The 24,208-nt window shown below is 42.3% G+C and overlaps 1 protein-coding gene across 1 annotated transcript in view; it reads left to right on the plus strand.

Moving 5' to 3' along the window:
* Window positions 1-694: 694 nt before the first annotated feature.
* LOC135481001 (netrin-1-like) overlaps window positions 695-24,208 on the plus strand; it is a 42,769-nt gene continuing 19,255 nt past the window's right edge. The window contains exons 1-3 of the mRNA XM_064760935.1: window positions 695-865; window positions 1,141-2,774; window positions 17,957-18,145. Of these exons, the coding sequence (XP_064617005.1) occupies window positions 1,715-2,774; window positions 17,957-18,145 (1,249 nt within the window). The 5' untranslated portion in view covers window positions 695-865; window positions 1,141-1,714. The remainder of the gene's footprint in view (window positions 866-1,140; window positions 2,775-17,956; window positions 18,146-24,208) is intronic.

The raw sequence follows: 24,208 nt of genomic DNA on the forward strand, positions 1-24,208 counted from the left end.
CTCGGCTGACGTTGGTCACATTTAGCTTACGTTGTCCGAGTAGCTTTCTGAACACAGAAAACCGTGTAGTGGTTATTGCCGTAGTATAACAACAACATTATTTCACGTTTATGTCCAGGTTTGACGCAGCGACGCGAAATTCTTAGAGCCGAGCTGTGACACTTGAGGATAGAAAAGGCTAATGGAGTCGCCTCCTGCATTGCCAGGCCACTCCACTTTATACAACATAACTTGTATTACACTATATATGTGAGGAGTGGTTTCGGGTGCAGATTACAGATGCTTTACTCTCCCATATTTACTTTGTACACGTTTTTATTTTGCCGACTCTGTGAATCGGTTATCAGTTGCCCTGCTGGGTTCCATTGAGTCGGATACTGTAACACCAATCGGTTCACCAGATCAGGGGGTGAGAAAAACTTTAAAGAATGCGATTCATGAAATCCGATTTTAATTGGGTATGGTCGTTGCCTAGGCATAGGTTTGAAAGGTGAAGACGGGGGCGGGGCCTGTTCTCCAACTTGTGCATATGTAAGAGGCTGTGTGGAGCTGTGGGCCTGTGTACAGGCTGACTGACGGGCTCCTTCTGACTGCCAATCACTCTTCCTCAAGCACTGCTGGCTGAGAAGAACGGAAAATTGATAGATCTGAGTCGGTTGCTTACCATTTCTCTCTGACTCCCCTGGAAAACGTCTCGCTCAGGTTGGTCTTACCGCTAAGTTAAGAAGGCAGTGGTTTCTCTTATCCCGCCGCCGGTCAGGGAACATGTGTATGTGAGAAGAGGACAGCCGAAGTATGGTACTGGTTGTCCACTGGCAATGAGGCCTCCCTTGTCACCAATCTTCGCTGGCAGCCGAGTTCCAGGGTCAGTGTCTTTGTTACAGACTTGGTTAGACTCACCCTTACTACGTCTCAGGCGGACCTGTCCTTTCTTACAGGATTTTCCCTACATTTGTAAAGATATCTTACAATTTGTTAAATTTTAATATTTACATGGAATTCCAAGCGCTGTTGCAAGTAGATATTTGTTAGATATTCATGTGGTGACATTAGATTATGTAACCAATTTGTATTTTCGACAATTCCACCGTGTAACATGTGTGGATCTAATTCGTGAAAATTGTTCTGTTGTCATTTCAGACCACCGTTGTTTCTGATTGGGTACAACTGGCCTCAACCACGGCTGGCTTAAACACCGGAAACTTCTTCTTTCTAATGGTGAAATATCCTGTGCTTTATCAACACTACCATAGTCTTGTGATGTTTAATAAGCATTAAGGGGGACAGAAAGGGCTTACAGAGCTGTGTATAACAGACAGTACCTATGTGTGGGTAGCCGACCCCTGTCAGACGTAGCGCGGGGTGTGAAAAGAGCTCAGTAACCCATACCCAGCGGGAAGGGATTGTTCACGGGATGTGCTAATGTTCTCCTCCATCAGGCCCTCCTCTACTCCCCTTACCTGGCTTTGTCATACCGTAATTTGTGTCTCGTTTTTTCTATTGGAGTTAACCGGCCCACATCGGGAGAAGTAAACAGGCAGTTCTAGGGCTGTATTCAAGTCTACATCGTAGCGTCAGGCCGTCCAGGAATACTTTGCGGTTATTATATCAAAGGAGAAGCTTAATTAATTCCAGGCTTTTAACACCGCCGTAGTTCATTATATATACATACATATATGTCAGTTTCTCCGCAATCTTGGGTGTTCTAACCAACATGGCGAACGTGGGCCAGGGCAGAAATTGTACTAGCGGAGGCCCATCCTGTCAGAAGACTGTGATGTGGTTAGTACTGTGTTTATGGCTGCTCTCTCTCTGCAATGTGTCAGATGGTCAGTACCTGGGCATGTTTGAAGCCCAGAGGGCCCCACCTGACCCATGTTATGACGAGAGCGCTGACCCCCGGACATGCGTTCCGGACTTCGTGAACGCGGCTTTTGGCAAAGCCGTTACGGCATCCAGCACGTGTGGTTCTCCGCCAAATGGCTACTGTAAGTCCACCACGGACAAAGATGGTAAAGTTATCCGTAACTGTTATATATGTGATGCGAATCACCCGAAGCGACGACACCCCTCGTCCTACCTCACCGATCTGAACAATCCAAATAACTTAACCTGTTGGATGTCCGAGCCATTCGTCCAGTACCCTCAAAATGTTACCCTCACCCTGAGTCTAGGCAAGAAATACGAGCTGACGTATATCAGTTTACAATTCTGTTCGGCCAGACCAGATTCCATGGCAATTTTTAAAAGCGTGGACTACGGTAAATCCTGGGTGCCGTTTCAGTATTATTCCAGCGAATGTAAGAAAATGTACAGTAAGAACCCCCGGGCTGTGGTGACCAAAGTTAACGAACAGGAAGCTCTATGTACGGACGCTTACAGTAACATTGACCCTCTTAGCGGGGCCAGGGTGGCCTTCAGCACCCTCGAGGGACGGCCATCGGCCTACGACTTTGAGAATAGTCCGGTCCTTCAGGACTGGGTAACGGCCACTGACATCATGATTGTTTTCAACAAACTAAACACATACGGGGATGAAGAGGTGGATGACGAAGGGGCCCGGGAAAGTTACTACTACTCCCTGTCCGACTTCGCTGTCGGTGGCAGATGTAAGTGCAATGGTCACGCGTCAAAGTGCAGCACAGAGAGGGACGGCAAAGAGATTTGTGACTGTAAGCACAACACTGCCGGTGTGGACTGTGAACGCTGCAAACCGTTTCACTACGACAGGCCCTGGGCTCGAGCCACACAGCGACAGGCAAACCAGTGCGTCGGTAAGTCACCAGCATTCCTTTTAGCCTTCTTTTTTTCACATAACGAAAATATAAATCACTGTAATTGTAATGAAAATACAAAAACACAGGTTTATTTACAGTATTAATTATCCGTGCGTTTAATGGAAAACATCCAGTCTTATTAGTTTCCCTAGAATATCATATTAGATAGATTCTCCTTTAGTGAGCGGCTTCTCAGTATACTTAGACCTACCCCATTCTGCTGTACTCGGAGCTTTATAAGCTGCACGTGGAGTAAATTGGCCGCGATCGTTGCGCCTGTCATAACACTGCTCTACCATATTTACAAGTTCATGTCACACACAAGCCGACTTGTTACTGTCTGCGCTCTACACCGTTTGATGTTGAAGTATTTACGGCTAAACAGCTGTGCGCGATTTACAATTCTACAGGGGAGATCCGAACACAGCAATTCGCTACCCAGTCTACGTTAAAATAATACCCTTTTTTCTGACCTGCTTTTTTAGTATACAATTACTGACTTTTTTGCCCCTTTTATTATTATTTTTATTTATTTTCTGGCTGCTCTGATCTTGTCCTACATTATCATACATCTACCGCGGTGTATTCTTTGGCTGTAGACAGTAGAGATGCTATCTTGAATTTAATCTTAGGCTGTTGCACTATAATCAAGATAGACAAGACACTGCCTGGCTGTTACACTATATGTGAGATAGACAAGACACTTTCTGGCTGTTACACTATATGTGAGATAGACAAGACACTTTCTGGCTGTTACACTATATGTGAGATAGACAAGACACTTTCTGGCTGTTACACTATGTGAGATAGACAAGACACTTTCTGGCTGTTACACTATATGTGAGATAGACAAGACACTTTCTGGCTGTTACACTATATGTGAGATAGACAAGACACTTTCTGGCTGTTACACCATACCCGGGCTTTGCCACGCGTGTTCAGACGACAAGTCACGAAATGCAGATCTTTGTCCTTGCTACTTTTCACAATTCACCCACTCGATCTTATAAACATATAAAGGTAACTGACACAACCGGGACAACTGTATAATGTCATTTCTTCAGCATACACAATTATGCACCGTCAGTGTACTCAAACATCGAACGTATAACCCGGGTAGTTGTCCATCACACTGTATATTTGTCCATCACAGAGTATATTTGTCCATCACAGTGTATATTTTACAAATTTTATTTTCTACTACATATTTGTATTATGACAATTTAATATAGGCTTAATCGATAAAGAAAACTGAATGCAGTAAATGTCAGTTATGAGAAGTATATTTATTATATTAATATTTTTATTTCATTTTGTGGATTGTCAGATTTTGTTAAGCTGAAGTAGTTCCCTACGTATGCCTTCCATGGGTAAATTGTTAACTTACAAATATTAGTTAGTTGAAGATACAGCATCAAAGGAGATTTGTGTGTTATGTGTTAACTGAGTAATACTGGCGTTTGTATATTTCATCTACGTATACCAACCGTCAACAAAAGGTCGTCGCTCCAGGTCAATAATCGCAAGACCAATTCCGAAAACAACGTTCAACACAAATCGCCAAAGAACTGAGAAGGTATAAGAGGTACGAAGTTAGTGAGGAGTCATTCCAAGAGAATCTTCGAGAAGCAATAAAAAATGTGTCTCAGCTTTGATTGCACTTGTCATATATCCCAATATATCTAATTCAACACGATGAATATACATCCCTAGACCCGGTAGTGGAATCATGAAGCAGAGTGCCAGAAATTCTGGACGCTGTGTCCATATTTACTCACAAGAGAATTATATTCATTGTAAAACTTAATAAAAAGAGTGAAGGCGTTTGATGGATTAACTCTGACACAGCTACTTCATGTATATATATATATATAAGATATATATATATATATATATATATATATATATATATATATATATATATATATATATATATATATATATAAGAGAGAGAGAGAGAGAGAGAGAGAGAGAGAGAGAGAGAGAGAGAGAGAGAGAGAGACGCAAACGAGACGCAATGTATATCCATCAGATACATGGACAAGGCGATTATTTGGAACTTAAATCACCGAGTACATTGGACATCTCAGTGTACTTGACCTGCATTTAATTTCACTTGTAATGATTTTCTTCGACTTCGTGAAATCTGAAGGAAGACTAGCTTTATTGTAATAGTCACACGGTTCAGTGTACCGAAGTTCTCGATCTGTTCGTTTTCGCTATTTTCGATAACCGGGGCTGTTTCTTTCCCCTCGGCAATGCACGTAGCCGGTATAGTGGAATCTTCCAGTTTGATGTGGGATTCTTCATCCCTGTATATGTAGATACTGTCAAAACATTTTTGTCCTTCGTTGTCAGTTTTAAGATTAAGTTTTCTAATAACAATAAAATTAAGTCAGACTTGTCTCATCGATAGAAACGCCTTAGTATTCTGAAGCAAGGCTTGCTTCATATTTGTGTGTAATTCCACTTTATCTGCATGGGGCGAAGGGTTGTGTATCGCTCTTGTTGAATAAAACGACTGTATTGGATATATGAACAGTCCCAGTCAATGCCCAGCCGTGATACCTTTTGGGATTTACAACAGGTTTTATGCTAACGTCTGGATATTGATTAAATTCATGTGTCTAGAACACGCCTTACGTCCTTCGCGTACCATAAAACACCAATCCAGTAAATAAAAAAAATCTAAAACTTTGACTGTTTATCTTTACATGAATAATTTCCTAATTTGTTTTTTATATATACTTTCTTTGTTGGTTCATGTTGAGTGCTGTCATGGAACTTAGTCTTGTGATTACTGACCTAGAACAATTATGGATGGTATACGAATGTCTGCTTCGACGCCTGAATCGTAGACATTTTCTTAAATGTCACATTGTTTGTGTCAAAATGTAAAATGAACTTATAACTATAAAACCTGAAGTTTATATGTCGTACAGCAGGAGGTTAATCGGTCACTGGTATTGCGCTACATAGATTCACGGTTGTATTTCTCCTCGTGGTATGTGGCAATTCGAGGGTGTTCATCTTAGCTGCACTGTTAATTAGTACTCTCTCCTCCAGTGTAAGACTGCCCCCGAGCACAGTATACAACTGTTCAAGCCACACGTCACATTGTCCATGTATACAACACGCCCCTCGCCTTGATCATCGTGTCATAAGCTCTCTCTGCTGCTGATTGAAGTTTAATGTGTAAAAGGAATCCATTAGGTCCTGAAAAGCCGATGCCGTGACGGGTGGGCCATTTAATACCCAGATCAGTGTGCTCTGCAGAGATAGACCGGAATTGACGCCTAAGTCGCTATAGACGTGTTCGAGGTAGATGATAAAGTGTTGCTGACAGTGACAATTCAACAATGGCCAAACGAAGGATTATGTTCTGAATGAAGGGGACTTGTTTAGAGGAGGAACAAGTGCCTGCAGCAACAGCCTGCTTGATTGACCACAAACTGAGTTTAAAGTAAGAATTGTTATCTGTTGTCACCTAATAAAATAACGCCTTGGTTACACAGGTAGAATGTGCCAGATCCCTACAGGTACACAGCTTCAGAACCCCCACCCCATCTCCCAATTCCGGTCCACATGCCCGGAGCGGCAAGTGTACTGCCGATAGGGACAAGGCAACTATCTTCATTAGCTGTCTGCTAAACATATTACACCTTAACTTTGTTTCCCCAAAGAGAGGGAATGGGCAATAGCCGTGTGGCAAAACCTGTTAGCGAGTCTATACCCATCGATAAAGCAGCCGGTTAGACCGCCAAACTACGCTTACTAACTCTCTCCAGAACGGCTCCAGACCAAGCTAAGCAGTAAATCACTTTGCTCGTTTGTCTAATTCCATGCAGGGGAATTTTGGCGTTTTCTGTATGTAAATAGAAAAGAAAGTGACGGAGTGACAGAAACATAGCGCATTAATACCGTGTTCCAGTGTATCGTGGTGCCGTGTTCCAGTGTATCGTGGTGCCGTGTTCCAGTGTATCGTGGTGCCGGAGGGCATGTGGTGTTGATATGGTAAGCCAATTGTAGTGTGATTAGACTGGTGTTGGAATCAGTACGGACAGCCGGGGCCGGGGACGGTTTGTTCTCACGGCACATATGCCACTCTGCCACAGCTCCATACGGCCCCAGGTTAGTCATCTATGTACCTTCACACTTTACAATTAGTCAACCTTGATTAAATATTTACACTACACCTTTCCTATATTTAATTAGTCTGTTCTTTATTTAGCTTGCCCAAAGAAAGGGAGGGGCAGGGGGAAGGGGCAGGGGGAGGGTAAAACTTTATCAATGGTAAAAGATAAACACATCCCACATGCTGTTAGCCATCTCTCTTGCTCTGTGGTAATGGTTAGTCCTACTGAACACGTGGAAAAAAAACTTCACCAGCGTTTATGAATGGCAAATGGGACTAAAAATATTTACAAAATATACGTTTGAACTAAAGTGGATTTTTTGAAGTTCAGTTTCACAGGGCGTTGGTTAAGTAGCTTGGTTGAAGAACTACTCGTGTTGAAGCGCAGGCACTGTTGTGTGGTAATCAGGTGATATGTCGAGAATGCGGAGACGTTACTAGAGCTGGGGCACGACTATTGTAACACACTATGAAATCATCGGCTCGGAAAATCGCCGCAAATAAGATATTTCAAAAAGAACATATTCTATTGATTGTTTATGATACTCAATATCCGAGGCGTGGTTAGGTTACTGCTTGTTTCTGTGGATCAAGGTGCAGCTGGGAGGCGTGGTTGGGTTACTGCTTGTTTCTGTGGGTCAAGGTGCAGCTGGGAGGCGTGGTTGGGTTACTGCTTGTTTCTGTGGGTCAAGGTGCAGCTGGGAGGCGTGGTTGGGTTAGTGGTTGTTTCTGTGGATCAAGGTGCAGCTGGGAGGCGTGGTTGGGTTAGTGGTTGTTTCTGTGGATCAAGGTGCAGCTGGGAGGTGTGGTTGGGTTAGTGCTTGTTTCTGTGGATCAAGGTGCAGCTGGGAGGCGTGGTTGGGTTAGTGCTTGTTTCTGTGAGTCAAGGTGCAGCTGGGAGGCGTGGTTGGGTTAGTGTTTGTTTCTGTGGATCAAGGTGCAGCTGGGAGGCGTGGTTGGGTTAGTGCTTATTTCTGTGGGTCAAGGTGCAGCTGGGAGGCGTGGTTGGGTTAGTGCTTGTTTCTGTGGATCAAGGTGCAGCTGGGAGGCGTGGTTGGGTTACTGCTTGTTTCTGTGGATCAAGGTGCAGCTGGGAGGCGTGGTTGGGTTACTGCTTGTTTCTGTGGATCAAGGTGCAGCTGGGAGGTGTGATTGGTTACTGCTTGTTTCTGTGGGTCAAGGTGCAGCTTGATATATACGATGTGTTGATACTGCTGAGTTGTGTGAACAAGAAGGCCACAGAAATTGTTCTTTTGGAAACAGAGCCGTAAACATCCCGCTAATAAGACAGGAATAGTCTGAGCAAGCCTGTTTATCACGTCTATGAATTTATCCATTAAATAAAAGGTCTTAAAATAGTACATGAGATGCCACAACGGATTCACGGGTAATTATAAACAGAAACTTGAGGTTATACAGAAATAAGGTAAATGTTGATTTTCCAACATTTCGACTTCATAGTTAAGAATATAGAGATCTAAAAACATGTGCAAGGTCGAGGATGTCCTTTCTCTACATTTATAAATGACGTGGGAATACACAGATATAAACACTGCATGCAATGGATATTTTTGACATATGCATTAATAACTTTATTACGGCCTACATTTGTTTTCGATCAAACTGCGACATTCACATGTAACCTATGACAATTCTTTCCAAGCCACTGATATGGATCGTACCTTTTCCACAGTAAATTTGTGATAGATTATTGGAAGTGGGTTTCCTTTGACTGTCTGCTGTCATACAAAACACAGGACTATGCGATGTTATACAAAACACAGGACTATCTGCTGTCATACAAAACACAGGACTGTGCGATGTTATACAAAACACAGGACTATCTGCTGTCATACAAAACACAGGACTATCTGCTGTCATACAAAACACAGGGATTACATAGGATAGAAGGGGCTGCCATCCAAATGTACCAGCAATCCAGGACGTACCGTTTGAGACATTCGGCAGCTAAATGGGCTATAAAGCAAACCTAGCGGATTAGCCAAAGGCCGAACATTCCCTGGTATGTCACCTTTAAGCAGCAAAAGGTGTGTAATTGAAACGACAAATAGGGTGGCCTAGTAGTGGTGACAGAGTAAATTTACCGGCTGAGGTTGATATCACTGTCTGCTAGAGGCCTCTGGTTTACCTCGCTGCTATCTACATTGTCCAGACAACCAGGTACGAGGAGGGCCTACACGTTCATGTCGTCACTTCTAACGTACAGCCCGCTAGCTTTCACCACAAGATAACCACGTCCACACACCCACACTTTATGGCGGCTTCTCCTCCGTCTGTCAGACTACCACAAAATGATAGCATTCACGAAAAGTGCGAAACATGAACAAAATATGTACCAGACGCTAACTATGGAGGCTTAAGGCAATCTTGGTAGCTTCTATATAATAGGAAAATATTCTGTAAGAATACGGGCCTACAATATGTAGATCTAGAATGTCGGCAAGTGTTCTGATATTAGCTATACTTAATATATCGTTCAGACTTAGCAATATCAGTATATAGATATTCTTTCTGCCTATGTGCCATTCGGAAGAAAGGAGTTGAACCATCGAAATTTCACAATGATAAATCGAAAAGCTTGGAGATGGAAGCTTTTTATAGTGTCTTGTAATCCTTGGGGAAGCGTTACAATAGTAAATCTGTTTGTGAGATCTGCCCACGGACCATTCTTACCTGATCCCATCACCCCACCCCCGCCCCCAAAACGATTAGCTGTCCGCACCGACAGGTGTGAAACCATTGTCCCCTGTGCTAACACCTCTCATCCGCTCGCCCTTTTCTCCTCCGAGAACGCTGGTCATTTCCTTTACAACAACTTCTCTTTAATGTCCGTCAGGAACAATGCCTTTGTATTGCTGTCTTTTGATCGGCAGAAAATACTAACTGCTTCCAATCATTATCAGACACTTGAGTTGAGAAAGGGACCATCCCTAGTCCTTCACCAATCCACTCATTTCAACCTGACGGGTGCCCTGCCTTCTTCACACGACCCCTTACCTGTCCAGACAGAGCCTTTACTGACTTTAACAGGCAATAGAATCTGACCAAAGTTGATGTACTACTCCAGGCTAATAAGCGACACTGTAATAAGCGACACTGTAACAGCCGCTTTGTTATTTGCACCAGAAAAGGCCACTTTAGCTTTGCGGAATTCGGTTTGTAAAAAGGACATCGCATGTGCCCCGATGTGCCTCGGAGAAAAATTCAATTGCTGCAAGATAAAAGTGTCCATATATAACTCATGTTGAAAATCGAGCAACTGGTTGGCAGCTGTGGGATAACCAAATGTCACACTACTATGTTAATTAATCCTACTCTTCTGTGACAAGATTTGCAACATTCTTCGACATCTACACCACGATAGATAATCAGTATTTGTATCATGGAATTAACATTTCTTCACTGCATTCCTTACAATGAAATAACTGATATATTTCCTGATTGACTATGTGGTGTTTAGAAGGGAAGGTTTCGAATTCAAGACGAAATGTGTGCAAGTTACAGTCAGAATTTGGGGATACGTCTGCCTGGTCTTCTCTCTGTATTCATGGCGGCTACGATAGGTTCGGTTGTCCCTCCGTCTATCTTTCATGTTTTATGTTTCCCCTGAGTAATGGTATATCTGATGGAACTGTCACAGGCCCCCAGTTCTGGCCGGTGGTCCCGGCTTGGTGGTCTTAACAAGCCCAGAAACAGGTATCACTAACACGACAAATGTGTGCACACTTACTTCTGTCCATGGCGCTATTGTTGGGCAGGTGTTAGCCGATAAGATGGCCAGATAAGATAAGATAGTATAGCGAACGGTACATGTGTCGCTCGGTAGACCGCCTTGTTGCCTGTATTATCTTGTCAGACGCGTGCGTTACACGGGCTGTCTGATTGTCGTACATGTACATGTGTCGCTCGGTAGACCGCCTTGTTGCCTGTATTATCTTGTCAGACGCGTGCGTTACACGGGCTGTCTGATTGTCGTACATGTACATGTGTCGCTCGGTAGACCGCCTTGTTGCCTGTATTATCTTGTCAGACGCGTGCGTTACACGGGCTGTCTGATTGTCGTACATGTACATATGTCGCTCGGTAGACCGCCTTGTTGCCTGTATTATCTTGTCAGACGCGTGCGTTACACGGGCTGTCTGATTGTCGTACATGTACATATGTCGCTCGGTAGACCGCCTTGTTGCCTGTATTATCTTGTCAGACGCGTGCGTTACACGGGCTGTCTGATTGGATTCACTGATAACACTGATAACTATTACATTACACGTCAATGAAACCATTACACCGGAACTAGGGATTTACAGCACGGCTTATTAAGCTGTCTTCATCTTACGAAGGCTGCAGATTCTCATTTCTCTGTTACCTGGCCTATCATCGTCTGGTAACATACGCGCATGGTTTCGTCAAGGGCGGGAATACCGACAGGCGTAGGTGTACAGTACTCTCCAGGAACTCTCCATGGCATCTTCTGTTACAAATACTTTGAAGACCTGAACTAGTCAATTGTCAAAACCGCGATTTTCATACTGAGCTGTCATCGGGACACGATGTCAACACCACAGCTGTAGAGAACATACCTTATAATTATGGTGGAGATATACTCGAACCTAGTATGGAGTCATTACGGTTTGTGGTATTTTTGACCTAGCCATTAAACTCGGATGCCGTGTTAGACTGTGTACTCGGTATCGTCATACGTTCGTATAAAGATGAGAAAAGAATGCGATTTAATCCGCCTGTTTCAACGCCATATTGTTCACACATAGTTTGGTAGTGAGCATATTCCTTAACAAATTCTTCTCTCCCAGTGTGTCTCCGATTTTGTCAATTAAGTCATTTTCACATTCCCGTGGCTGTAATGTTGTACCTAGCCAATGTAAAGCAGAAAAGAGGTAGGTGTAAACAGATATGGCCTGATTAACAGTAATGCTCACTTGCCGTTTGGGATCCTCTACTCGGCGGGAGAGATTCTTTTTGATCCTATTTTATGATGTTCATTCTGCACGAGTTTGCCAGAGTGAGTACTCGACTGTGTTCATTCACATGGAAAGGCTATCCCAATACTACACAGACATTCAGCATTCTAGCCCTGATGGCCAAACGTGTTGCAGGCTTGTTGGCCACTGTGTTGTCGCAATAGAGCGTAAACCAGCGATTTGTGGTAAACTCAAAATTCATTTTACCCTCTCTTACAATGGGAAGCGGGATAAAGGGGAAGTCACCGCTGGAGGTCCGGGGGTCAGTGTGTCAACTTCAATGCTTTTGTCGTAACTGTCTAACACAGCTCTCGTAACCAGCTGACTTCGCTCTCTTCAACGCCGAGATTATGTCATCATTACATTGTCAAATCTGAGATGCTCTTCCCTGTAATTTGCCGCTAGTCCAAACTGCAGTACCCTGTGTTACAGACCGTTTAACTCACGTGTTTTAACGCTATGCTGTACACAGGCGTAAGTTGCCCCTACTGTATATCACCTAAAGATTATATAGCATTTTTTGAATGATTGATTCGACCATTTTATAGGACCACCGAAGAGTTAGTTTCTTATCAGAAAACCTTCATTGTTGGTGTGTATCATTTTAATTCCTTCATTTCCTCTAAACGTGCATTTTTACATACAAAACTTTTATGTGAAATACTGTATTTAAGCATTTACATAAAAGTTAGATTAAAACGTAGCCGAGGTAAATTGACAATTTCCCCCGGTTACGTTTAAAGGCCCCCGTTAGCTATCTCCTTTGGCAACGATTGCAGCGTCGTTTCATGCTCAGCTCTTTTTACTCTCAGTGCTGTTTTTCATACCAACGACAATTACATCCATCCGACCCACCGTCGCCAACCCATTAATATGGTGTGATATGTACACACTGGCTATCGTGTATGATGAGATAAAACTGATGGGATAGGTGTGCAAATTGTACATACTTGCTATGGCAATCGTTACCGGCTTTCACATAATGTTGTGTATTTTACTGGCTTCCTCTTCCATTGAAAATGTTTTGGCAAGAAATACTTCACCAGAAATATGAGATAATCTGCCGACTAAATTTAAAGGCTCCGTTAAGTATCTCCTTTGATGGTTTTGTCCAAGCCTACCTGATTGAATGTTAAAGCACGTGTCGATGTGTGATCACATGACAAGATTGTGCACTCTGTCCGCGCTGCTTGTAGCGCCGTGTCCAGGCGAGTCGGTGGTCGCACTGGCGTATACTAGACGACACCACAGAACTTGATACTTCATACCATCAAATCATATTATACCGACGTCCCACGCTTTTTACAGAACTTTAACACGTTTTGACTGACAAAAGGCGATGTTCTCAAGCCCTTGTCTTCTGGAATGTTTGCCTACGTATTCTCTATGATCGTTGAGGTGTCTTATTTCGATGTAAATTTGAGTTAAGGTTAGCGAAGACAATCATCGCCAGGAACGAGTATATATCGTGTTTTGACTAAAGGGTGCTCACATCAGTCGTGAACTGGATGGTAATCCAAGCTCTTACCGTACGAACCAGACTGGCGTCCTATTGATGGCTTTTGTTGATCGACTGCCGGGAAATTAGATCGGACTAGTTCAAACAACCTGGGTCATTCACTATAATTCAACACGCATTACGACATCAAGTGAAGAAATTTAATTCGTCCAAATGTTTCATTGTTGTCTACTGGCTATACCTCGGAAAAACGATACCAGGCTGAAAGATATAGAGCTACAGGAAAATACCACTTAACTACGTCAAATGGCTTACTAAAACGCCACGCTTCTCTAAATACAAGCGTAAAACCGTTGTTGGTGTTGTCATTTGGCACCCAGGCTACACCATTTTGACTGCAAGTGAAGCAGTCGCAAATTTCATTACATTATATCGATTATAAAATGAAAATGTTACCGAAGTCGGGGTGACATCGCTTTGAGCTGGTCAGTTGCCACATTGGTAAATTTACAACCAGCCATTCGCATTGTGATGACATAGCAGTTTTGATGGAAATAAGCGAGCCTGTGTGATGTTTGTGTAGTCGGAGTGAGTTTTCCAGACAAGATTTATCAAGATCACTATACTGTTTGCTTAGATAAGGGAGAGCGACCAAGCGTATGATAGGAACATAATCCCCGCCTTCCATGGTGAGATGCCTGTCGTGTTGGTTGATGACGTCATTGTGTTAGTTGATGATGCTACCGTATTGGCTGAGGACACCATCGTGTTGGCTGATGATACCATCGTACTGGCTGATGGTACCATCGTGTTGGTTGATGATACCATCGTGTTTGTTGATGGTGTCATCGTGCTGCTTGACGATACCGTCGTGTTGGTTGATGATACATCATGTTGGTTGATGATACCATCGTGTTGGTTGATGGTGCCATCGTGATGGTTGATGATGCCATCGTGTTACTTGATGATGCCATCGTGTTACTTGATGATACCATCGTGTTTGTTGATGGTGCCATCGTGATGGTTGATGATGCCATCGTGTTACTTGATGGTACCATGCGTGTATATGCACTTTTAATTCTCACTAGACCCTTAAAGATGCAACACACCTAATAGCCGATAACAACTGGAGATAAATGCTTGTGAATGTATTCCGTCACCTCTGTGGATATATTTACGGTCTCCTCAGTGAATGTATTCCGTCATTTCTGTGGATATATTTACGGATTCCTCTGTGAATGTATTCCGTCACCTGTTCCGACATTCTGTGAATGTATTTTGTCACCTCTGTGAACGCAGTTCGTCATCTCTGTTTCTGGATGTATTTCGTCACTTAATTGTGTTTGTAATTTCGTCACCTATGTGAATTTAATTTATCACCTCTTCGTGATTGCGATTGACAACCTTTGTTTTTCAAATCAGTTTGTCAACTATGTTTGTGAATGTAATGAGTGCAATTCGTCACCCCTGTGAACATAATTGTCACCTCTGTCAATGTAAGTCATCACTTCTGTGTCTGAATGCATTTGGTTACCTCTGTAACCCCTAATTCGTCACCCATGTGAATTTAATTTGTCACCTATGTTTGTGAATGTAATTAGTCAGATAAGCGAATGTAATTCGTCACCTCTACGGGCTGGTGAATAAAATTGATCACCTCTGCTTGCGAATGTAAATCGTCACCTATGTGAATGCTTGTGATTATAATTTGTCACGTCAGTTGTTGAACACAACACGCAAACAATACTGTTTCGGGTCAGAATACCTGCGGGCGTCCTCGTCTAACCATATTGTACACTTAGGTCTGGGGGCTGAAACTCCCCTTCATGGTCTACGAATGGAATACGAATGTCGGGACTTGGCCCTAACATTGACCACCACACATTTTTACGGTTTCACTGACAAAAGAGTCCATTGCCGGTTTACAATATTTCCAAGCATACTGTCAAACTAAATCTATTAAATACCAGAAAAGGGATAATGTCAACCCTGGCATCAAATATTATTTTTACTTAGCAAGTTCTACATCAGGACCCAGTTTCCACAGGCTTCCATGATCCGTAAATTGTTTGAGTTGGTACTTTTTTTGCGATTACCCAACATTAAGTGTTTCTCATTAAGTCAAACACTACTTTAATTTGTTCATGCACAGTAAACATTCTTGCTTCAGCCAAAAATTAGGAAAAACAAGGAATTTCAAAAACTCGGGCCTTGACAGTTGATTGCTTACAGCATAAAAATGTCCTAACTTGTGCACTTTCTAAAAACTAACACTATCAAACACATAGACAGTTAAATACTGCATGTCCTGGACCACATTTTACATGCGCCTGATCCCCAGACAGTCAAAAGCCGCATGTCCTGGACCACATTTTACATGCGCCCGATCCTCAGACAGTTAAATACAGCATGTCCTGCACCACATTTTATATGCGCCCGATCCTCAGACAGTTAAATACTGCATGTCTTGGACCACATTTTACATGCGCCTGATCCTCAGACAGTCAAAAGCCGCATGTCCTGCACCACATTTTATATGTGCCTGATCCTCAGACAGTTAAATACTGCATGTCCTGGACCACATTTTACATGCGCCTAATCCTCAGACAGTCAAATAGTGCATGTCCTGGACCACATTTTACATGCGCCCGATCCTCAGACAGTATATACTGCATGTCCACAACATTTTACATGCGCCCGATCCTCAGACAGTTAAATACTGCATGTCCTGGACCACATTTTACATGTGCCCGATCCTCAGACAGTTAAATACTGCATGTCCTGGACCACATTTTACATGTGCCTGATCCTCAGACAGTTAAATACTGCATGTCCTGGACCACATTTTACATGCGCCCTGATCCTCAGACAGTTAAATACGGCATGTCCTGGACCACATTTTACATGCGCCTGATCCTCAGACAGTTAAATACTGCATGTCCTGCACCACATTTTACATGCGCCCGATCCTCAGGCAGTCAAATACTGCATGTCTTGCATCACATTTTACATGCGCCTGATCCTCAGGCAGTCAAATACTGCATGTCTTGCATCACATTTTACATGTGCCTGATCCTCAGACAGTTAAATACTGCATGCCCATCACATTTTACATGTGCCTGATCCTCAGGCAGTAAAATACTGCATTCCTGCACAAGATTTTACATGCGCCTGATACTCAGACAGTTAAATACTGCATGTCCTGCACCACATTTTACATGCGCTTGATCCTCGAACAGTCGATATCCTAGCATGACATTTCACACTTTTCCTTTTATAATTCGACTCCCTGCATGCATATTAAACGTTATCAGTTTGATTCTGTGCGCACTCTATTTCCTGTTGCGTTCTCATGGTTGCTTTCATCGTAATCCCGTAGTTATGGTTTCATTTTGATCGTTTTTTACCAGTATCTTACTGCGTGCGGCGTCTCAAACCTACATCAAGGCCCAGTAGTTATGGTTTCATTTTGATCGTTTTTCATCAGTCTGTTACTGCATGCGGCGTCTCACACCTACATCACTGCCCTGTAGTTATGATTTCATTTTGATCGTTTTTCATCAGTCTGTTACTGCATGCGGCGTCTCACACCTACATCACTGCCTTGTAGTTATGATTTCATTTTGATCGTTTTTCATCAGTCTGTTACTGCATGCGGCGTCTCACACCTACATCACTGCCCTGTAGTTATGATTTCATTTTGATCGTTTTTCATCAGTCTGTTACTGCATGCGGCGTCTCACACCTACATCACTGCCCTGTAGTTATGATTTCATTTTGATCGTTTTTCATCAGTCTGTTACTGCATGCGGCGTCTCACACCTACATCACTGCCCTGTAGTTATGATTTCATTTTGATCGTTTTTCACCAGTCTGTTACTGCGTGCAGCGTCTCACACTTACACCACGGCCCTGTAGTTATCGTTTCAATTTGATCGTTTTCACCAGTCTGTTACTGCGTGAGGCTTCTCACACCTACACAACGTTTCTGTAGTTATGAGAACTTCTTATTTATCAGCGGCTTTACGGTTCATGCCTGGCTATCTGTCTCCATGACCTTAAACATTTTCTCTCCTAGAAAAAACACCTTTATTGGCTCGTACCTTCAAGAAATCGTGATAGGTTCGAGAGTTGTGGGCGATAAAATTGCCTTGAGTCTCACGCAATGAGCTGTATCATTGGTATTTGTAACAGATGGAGAGGAACGTTTATCTTTCCAGAGCTATAGATCTGTCAGGCTAATGTTAGCGGAGAGCGACGTACAGTAGCAGGTGTGCCTCTGATGTCAGTCAGCGCTTTCTGCCCTACCCACTCTACCCACCCCGTACCTTCTGCCCTGTCAGACTTCAGTTCCGCACACCATAACACAAACCACGTGTCCCGCCAAATTTATGTTTATATTGTTTTATCAGCTTTTTCATCAGATCCTGTAACCATTTCCTCTTTGTTTGTGTCGATAAAATAAATACATGTCGTATTTTCTCACAAGTGTGAAAGAAAAAGTATCAAGGGAAAAAATGCCACTGAAACAAATCTGAAATATACTTTGACCTTGATTACTATCGCATGTGTTTTATTTTTACAGCCTGCAACTGCAATCTGCACGCCCGGCAGTGTCGCTTCAACATGGAATTATACTCGCTGTCAGGTTTTAAGAGCGGTGGGGTTTGTCTCAAGTGTCGGCACAACACTGCCGGCAAAAACTGTCACTACTGCAAGGAAGGCTTTTACAGGGATTCCAGCAAACCGATCAACCATAGGAAGGCATGTAAAGGTATGTAACTAACGACTGTGCTCTAAACACACATCGTATGTGTGAAACTATAAATCCACTTTAACTGGTGGCTGTCAGAATCCATGTATTCATTTTATTGAGTGTATCGTTTTCCTGCCATGTAAAACCAGAAGTTACAGCTTCATAACCTTCACCACGAGCATTAATATTTCCCATATATCGCTCAACTATGTTCGATGTCTTCTATCACATGACACATGCAAAAATGAGTAATGACGAGCATAGTAAATCAGATAAACAATCATTCAATCCCTCGCGGAATGGTCTGACACCTGTCCGTTGTACGATGTGACTTTTCATCTATTGTAAAGATTTTGTGATGAACGCAGGGATTGCGAATAATATGTGTCAACCACAATGGAATGTTTTTATATTGATATAACTGTGCTAATGATTCATATTTAATTTTCTTTAATTTTTAAATTACAGTCTATTGTCAGCCTTTGTTTTGAAAGAAATCTGCTTTGAAACACATTTCTTCTCGATCATAAACATATGACACGATTTATTCTACAAACACACAACACGAAACAGAAGACGTTCGCTAAAATCGGTGTAGGGTTTGGAAGTCATCTGTTTTGTCAGTATTTGATATTTACACTTAGACTCGCGAATTGTCAGTAATACTGTTTATAGCATATCTTGTTGTGATGTAGAACGGTGATCTGTGAGATAAAGATGGACGGTGGGAATATGAGATAGGACCATTACGTTATGAGTGCCGGTCTCACACACGTGGCTGCTCACTCCGAGATAACCCAGATCTAAATATAGAACCGTTAACACGTGCTATTTTTCCTCGAGATCCTGGTACAAAATATGCATTCACTACAAATATTTGTGATTCCATATTGCGTAATTTGCGGGAAAAGTTTCCTTCCACGTTCTCCTTAGATATTAGAGATGCCTGTGACAATTGTAGTTGCTTTCAAAACCCGGAACACCTGGGATAAATCACATTTGGGATTTTCAAATGCTCACCATTTTAGGTGGCAGGATTTAACTGCTTGTTATAGTTTCCATGAATAAAGGCTGTGAAAGAATGTAATGTCCAGTACAAATCCTGAGTCATGTCAACGTATAGGATTTCACTTCCGGTTGACGGATTGTAAGGAGATGTCAGGCTTGTCATCATCGGTGGAATCTGAAGCAATAGCGTTTACATCTGCATGGACAAAGATTCTCGCCTGGCGCCCAAATCACATAGCGCGGGTTTATTGATATTTAATGTTCAGGTTTATACATATATAAAGATCACACACTTTACTTGGATCATCCTGGAATTTACGCGAACATTCAGTGGCCCCGATCTGACTTGGGTGGTTGAATTAAATACGGGCTCATTCTGGCGAGTCCGATTTACTCAGTTCTGAATAGAAATCTTGGACATCTCTATAAATTACCGGGGTCTTCTTACATTGTACCCAACAGCCTCAAAGCCCGCTTTTCTCTCGGCTAGAGTTGCGCTTGTCGGCAACTAGCTCCAGAATACCATCTCCACAGTGACAATCCAAAGGCTTCCAGCCGGGTATTTTACTTAAGTTGAAAGAAAAATGGCCTTTCATATATGTACAGTAGATTCTGCCGTCCATGAAAATGCAGAAAATGTCAACAACAATCCATTTCAGACACATGCGTGGAATATGGCAATTCCGTCTGTCAAATCGTATTAATGGTTATCAATAATGATGGCCATCAGTTATGTAAATGTATTCGAAGCCTGTAAGTCATTAACTCAAGTTACATAAAAGAAGAAATAAACATAAGAAGCCTGCTGTTGAACTCATGTATTGTCGTGTAGAGGTCCAGAAGAATGTCTTTTTCAGTCCAAGTAAAACATTGACGACAATTTCATAATGAGAATGAAATTTTATAGAACGGTTCTTTGCTGTCTTTGGCATTTTTATAATATACCACTGAATACTTCATTTATTTAAATAGCTATTTAAAATAAAACACACATGAGTGTCAAAGCTGGTTTTGCTTTCTTAACCAAAAAACAACCGAAGCACATGTTTTGTGCTAAGGATCGGAGAATACATGCCGCGTAGCCTGCAGGTGTTAACCTTTGACATGCCCTATAACCCTCAGGCGATGACGGACATTCAGTCAGTTGACATTCATTGTAAGCTGACCAGATGCGAATTGTCTTGTCCCACACGATTAATCACTTTGGAAAAAATTACTGAAAATCTTTGCCGGAGATATGAAGTTTTTGTGAAGAAGTTTGACGGTAAATTGTTTAATGACCTGTTTAATGCGTAAGATGTCTGCTTGTAACATCCCAGTTTAAGAGTACGTTTATGGTGATGAAGCCAGCCGAGGGACTGGAGAGCCACGACTGATGTGGAATTGGGGAATTCCAGCGGTATGGATTACGAACCGCAAACGATACGTGGCGAAACATATTTCCTTTACATATGGGAGCTTTCAACAGGACACTGTTCAGTTAACATTCTCCCGGATCATCATGTAGGCACTCCGCCACCCAGTTAACGCCTCTCAGCAACCTTTCCCGTTCTACTCCATTCTTCATTCCCCTTTCAAATTAATCTTTAGAAGACTTGAAGGCGACGAAACACTGTGTTAAAGAATGTAGCTTACAATCCTGCTGGAAAACGTTGAGGATGAATAGTTGGTAACCAAATAGTGAGGACCTTTGGGGTGGGGGTGGGGAAGGGAGGGTAGCCGTGTAAGTCCCTTGTCCTGTCTGTCCCAACGCGCAACGCTCTAGACAACCTGTCTTGTTTATGATCTATAAATTAGATGTAAACGTCTTGCTAAGCCCTTGAAGACTGCGAAGTCAATATATGGTGAAACACTGTTCTTTCAATTAAACCATAAATTTTCCTTGATATTCGAAGTGCGTGCTTGGACTGCAGTTCACTGCAGTCAGGATAAGCTCTTAAACCTTAGCGGCAGTGTGGTTTGTTGACGTCTCAGTCACACCTACACTGGGCTTAAAACACAATACCGGTTCGTAACGAGGACAACTGCGTTTCTTTTTTTTTTCACTTGCAAACACGGCCTTACTCAGATGTCGGGTATCTCTGATCTGGACGATATTAGCTGGATTGGCCTCTTCATATAACGTCGTGTATGTCTTGTCATTTAGCTCCGACACACATTTGCCGAGTTACACTTGGGCCACTTGAAAGGCGAATCAGTGTTTATAGTAAGTTACAACTGCTGTCACGTTCAACTTGAGGCTGGCTGCCATAACAGGGTTACCCCTCCCGCGGAACATTACCTCTTCACTTTCCCCAACAATTCCATAAAACAGCCATCGCATTGTTAAACTCTTTAAAAAATAGTGCCTAGTTCAAAGTGCGTGGTTATCTGGGCGACTCCGTGTTTTTTCGCCTCATCTGGAGTGCTAAGGCAATAGTAAGGCACAATCTGCGGATTTGTTTGGTGCAGTATTTCTACCATGGCCCTTGAGTACGTCAGTATCTGAGGGTTTACATGGTCTGCTAGGCAGCACTCTAGGATGAGTCTCCTACCAACGATAGCGGCAGCTCAAAAGATGAAATCCATTAAATTATGTTTGTGTCATTTAGGAAATATCAGCTCTTATTTCCTCTGAACCAACGTGTGCCCTGCCAAAGGGTTTAGTCTCCAGGGACAATTTTTTGTCTCAATAAAAACGCACTGTCTATTGTTAATATGCAGTTTGTTCCACATGATTTCACTCATCCAATTCTCTACCTCACGAGCTGTGCCTAAACCCTCTCTGCTCAGGTGCTCCGATTATACCCTCTGCTATACAGGATCGAGACTACCCAGCCCTTTCCCCCCTGCAAGCCTTTGGCCATCGTGTAAAGCCCAAACGCTGACGATCCAGCTAACAATAAATGAACGCATATCTCGTTCTATAAATGTAGAATAACATGATTGCGTCAAAGTCAGTGGCTTTCCTCATGCGCTGATATTTACACTTAGACTCGTGATAATTTATTGACTGTCAGTTGAGCTTGGATAACTACCGATCTGACAGTAACAATATGAGCGACTCCTGGAAACACACCGACAGGGGAGCATATCCAGCCCGCAGAATACGCTCCAGCAAATTGCTCCCTGGGGAGACGAATTAGCACTTCCTTCCCAACTAATATAAAGATAGTGTGACTGAACAGGGTCAGATATTTGATAACCGGCGGGTTACTCCTGAGGGGGTGGCTATATAATTTCTGACGGATACTGCATGGGCCTTAGCAGTGGACCCCCTGAACGGCACACTTAAGTGATAGTTCGCTCGCGCCATTATTGTATAATGTAAAAGCACAAAGAAAAAGCGTAGAGGTCTGTCACATAAAAATGTGACCCAGTCCTGAAATATTAGAAAGCTTGGATTGCTTTTCTAACCTTGAAGCTCCTTGTTTAAAATGCCCGGAGTTAATACTAGGATTTTCATTTTATGATGACTGGAATATATGTATGTATTTCATCACAGAGAAATTGCATTATGTTGTTTTGCCGGGACGAATGGGTTCGGATATAAAGTGTTCGCTCTAGGAGAGGTAGCCTGAAAAGTGTGAAACAAAACACCTCATCATGCATTAGACCCACCTCTGTATGGGCAAACTGCAATAATGTGTAAACTGAAACTATTAATGTCTATTAAATATTTGTTTGTTTTTTTTGGATTTTTTTTTTACATCTCAGTGATATGAAGCAATGATTTTTTTTTTTTTTTTATTTATGACTTATTTATATGTTTATTTATCAGGTAATAGCCAAAAGTTTCGTCACAACTGTGTTTAACTTGAAGTACATAGCCTTACTATAGTAAGAATACCTCCAGCGCATCTGGGACACGTGGAATGGGTTACCGTGTATACACAACTTACGTCTCAAATTTCTTGAAGATTTTTTGACTATCTTTGAAGCTGCCAGTGTATTTGGCAGGTCATTGAAACCTTGGGATCAGACTGGATTCATTGACTAGAATATTGCCATAGATACGATTGATGGCGATCGACTGATGTGCAAATATAATAGCCAATATAACTCAATCAGCTAGACTCCCTCTCTCTCCGATAGAGAACCTAATTAAACTCTCGACAACAGCTTGTATTTCCTTCATCCAGTCTCTTACATCCCAGCTCTGTGTAACGAACGACACAACGTACCTTTCACATTAAACTCGCAGTCCATTGATGCATTGAAGTGGCGCGAGAAAAGCTCTGCTCCATCCGCCAGCCTTCGTGCATCTAGTCGTGAAAACAGACATCCGTATACCACCCGTCAACTAAAATGGTTGCTCCAGGTAATTCCCAAAACAAAAGCTTCAGAGGACAAACCACCAGAGGACTAAGAAATTTTAAAAAATATAAAATTAGGACGGAGTCGTTCAAAGACAAGCTGTCAGCAGTTTTCAATGATCTCCACCAAGCAATTTCTGACAAGTCAAACCTTTAAAGCACAAAATGGTGAGTAGCGTACTTGGCCCAAGAAGTTGAAACTGTGACTGTTTTGCCTAAACACTTTCTAAGGCTACCCAATACCAAGGGAAAATTTCCACAAATAAGCGGTAATAAAAGACAGTACATGGGATAATGTACCATGCATTTATACTCCGCTTTTGTTTCTTTAATTAAGACATTACAGGTTAACCGAAACGCCGAAATCCAGATGATAAAAAAAAACTGAATCACGGGGGTATATGCTCTGAATGAAGATAACAATGTAGTATCAACGCCCACCCAAGTGTCTCTCAGATTCATGGTGGAATGTTTAATCTGCGTGTATAAAAAATGTAGACAAAATCCCAAATTCTACATCCGTAAGTTCTTAGCATTCAGGCATTCGTATACCAATATAGTCAGTTATAAAGGACGTTGCAAGACAATTTTTCCAAAACAATGTTCAAATCAAAAACCTTCAAACAGACCGATGCATATACCACCACTGTATTCCCCGGCTAAGAGCAATTAGATACAAGTGCTTTCGACTCCACTACCTACGGTATTAATACTTTAAATACCAAAGTTATGAAACAGAAACTGTGACAGTTGGATATCACGCCTAATACACACATGT

Source organism: Liolophura sinensis, chromosome 1 (genome assembly GCF_032854445.1).
Source record: "Liolophura sinensis isolate JHLJ2023 chromosome 1, CUHK_Ljap_v2, whole genome shotgun sequence".
NCBI classification, from domain to species: Eukaryota; Metazoa; Mollusca; class Polyplacophora; order Chitonida; family Chitonidae; genus Liolophura; species Liolophura sinensis.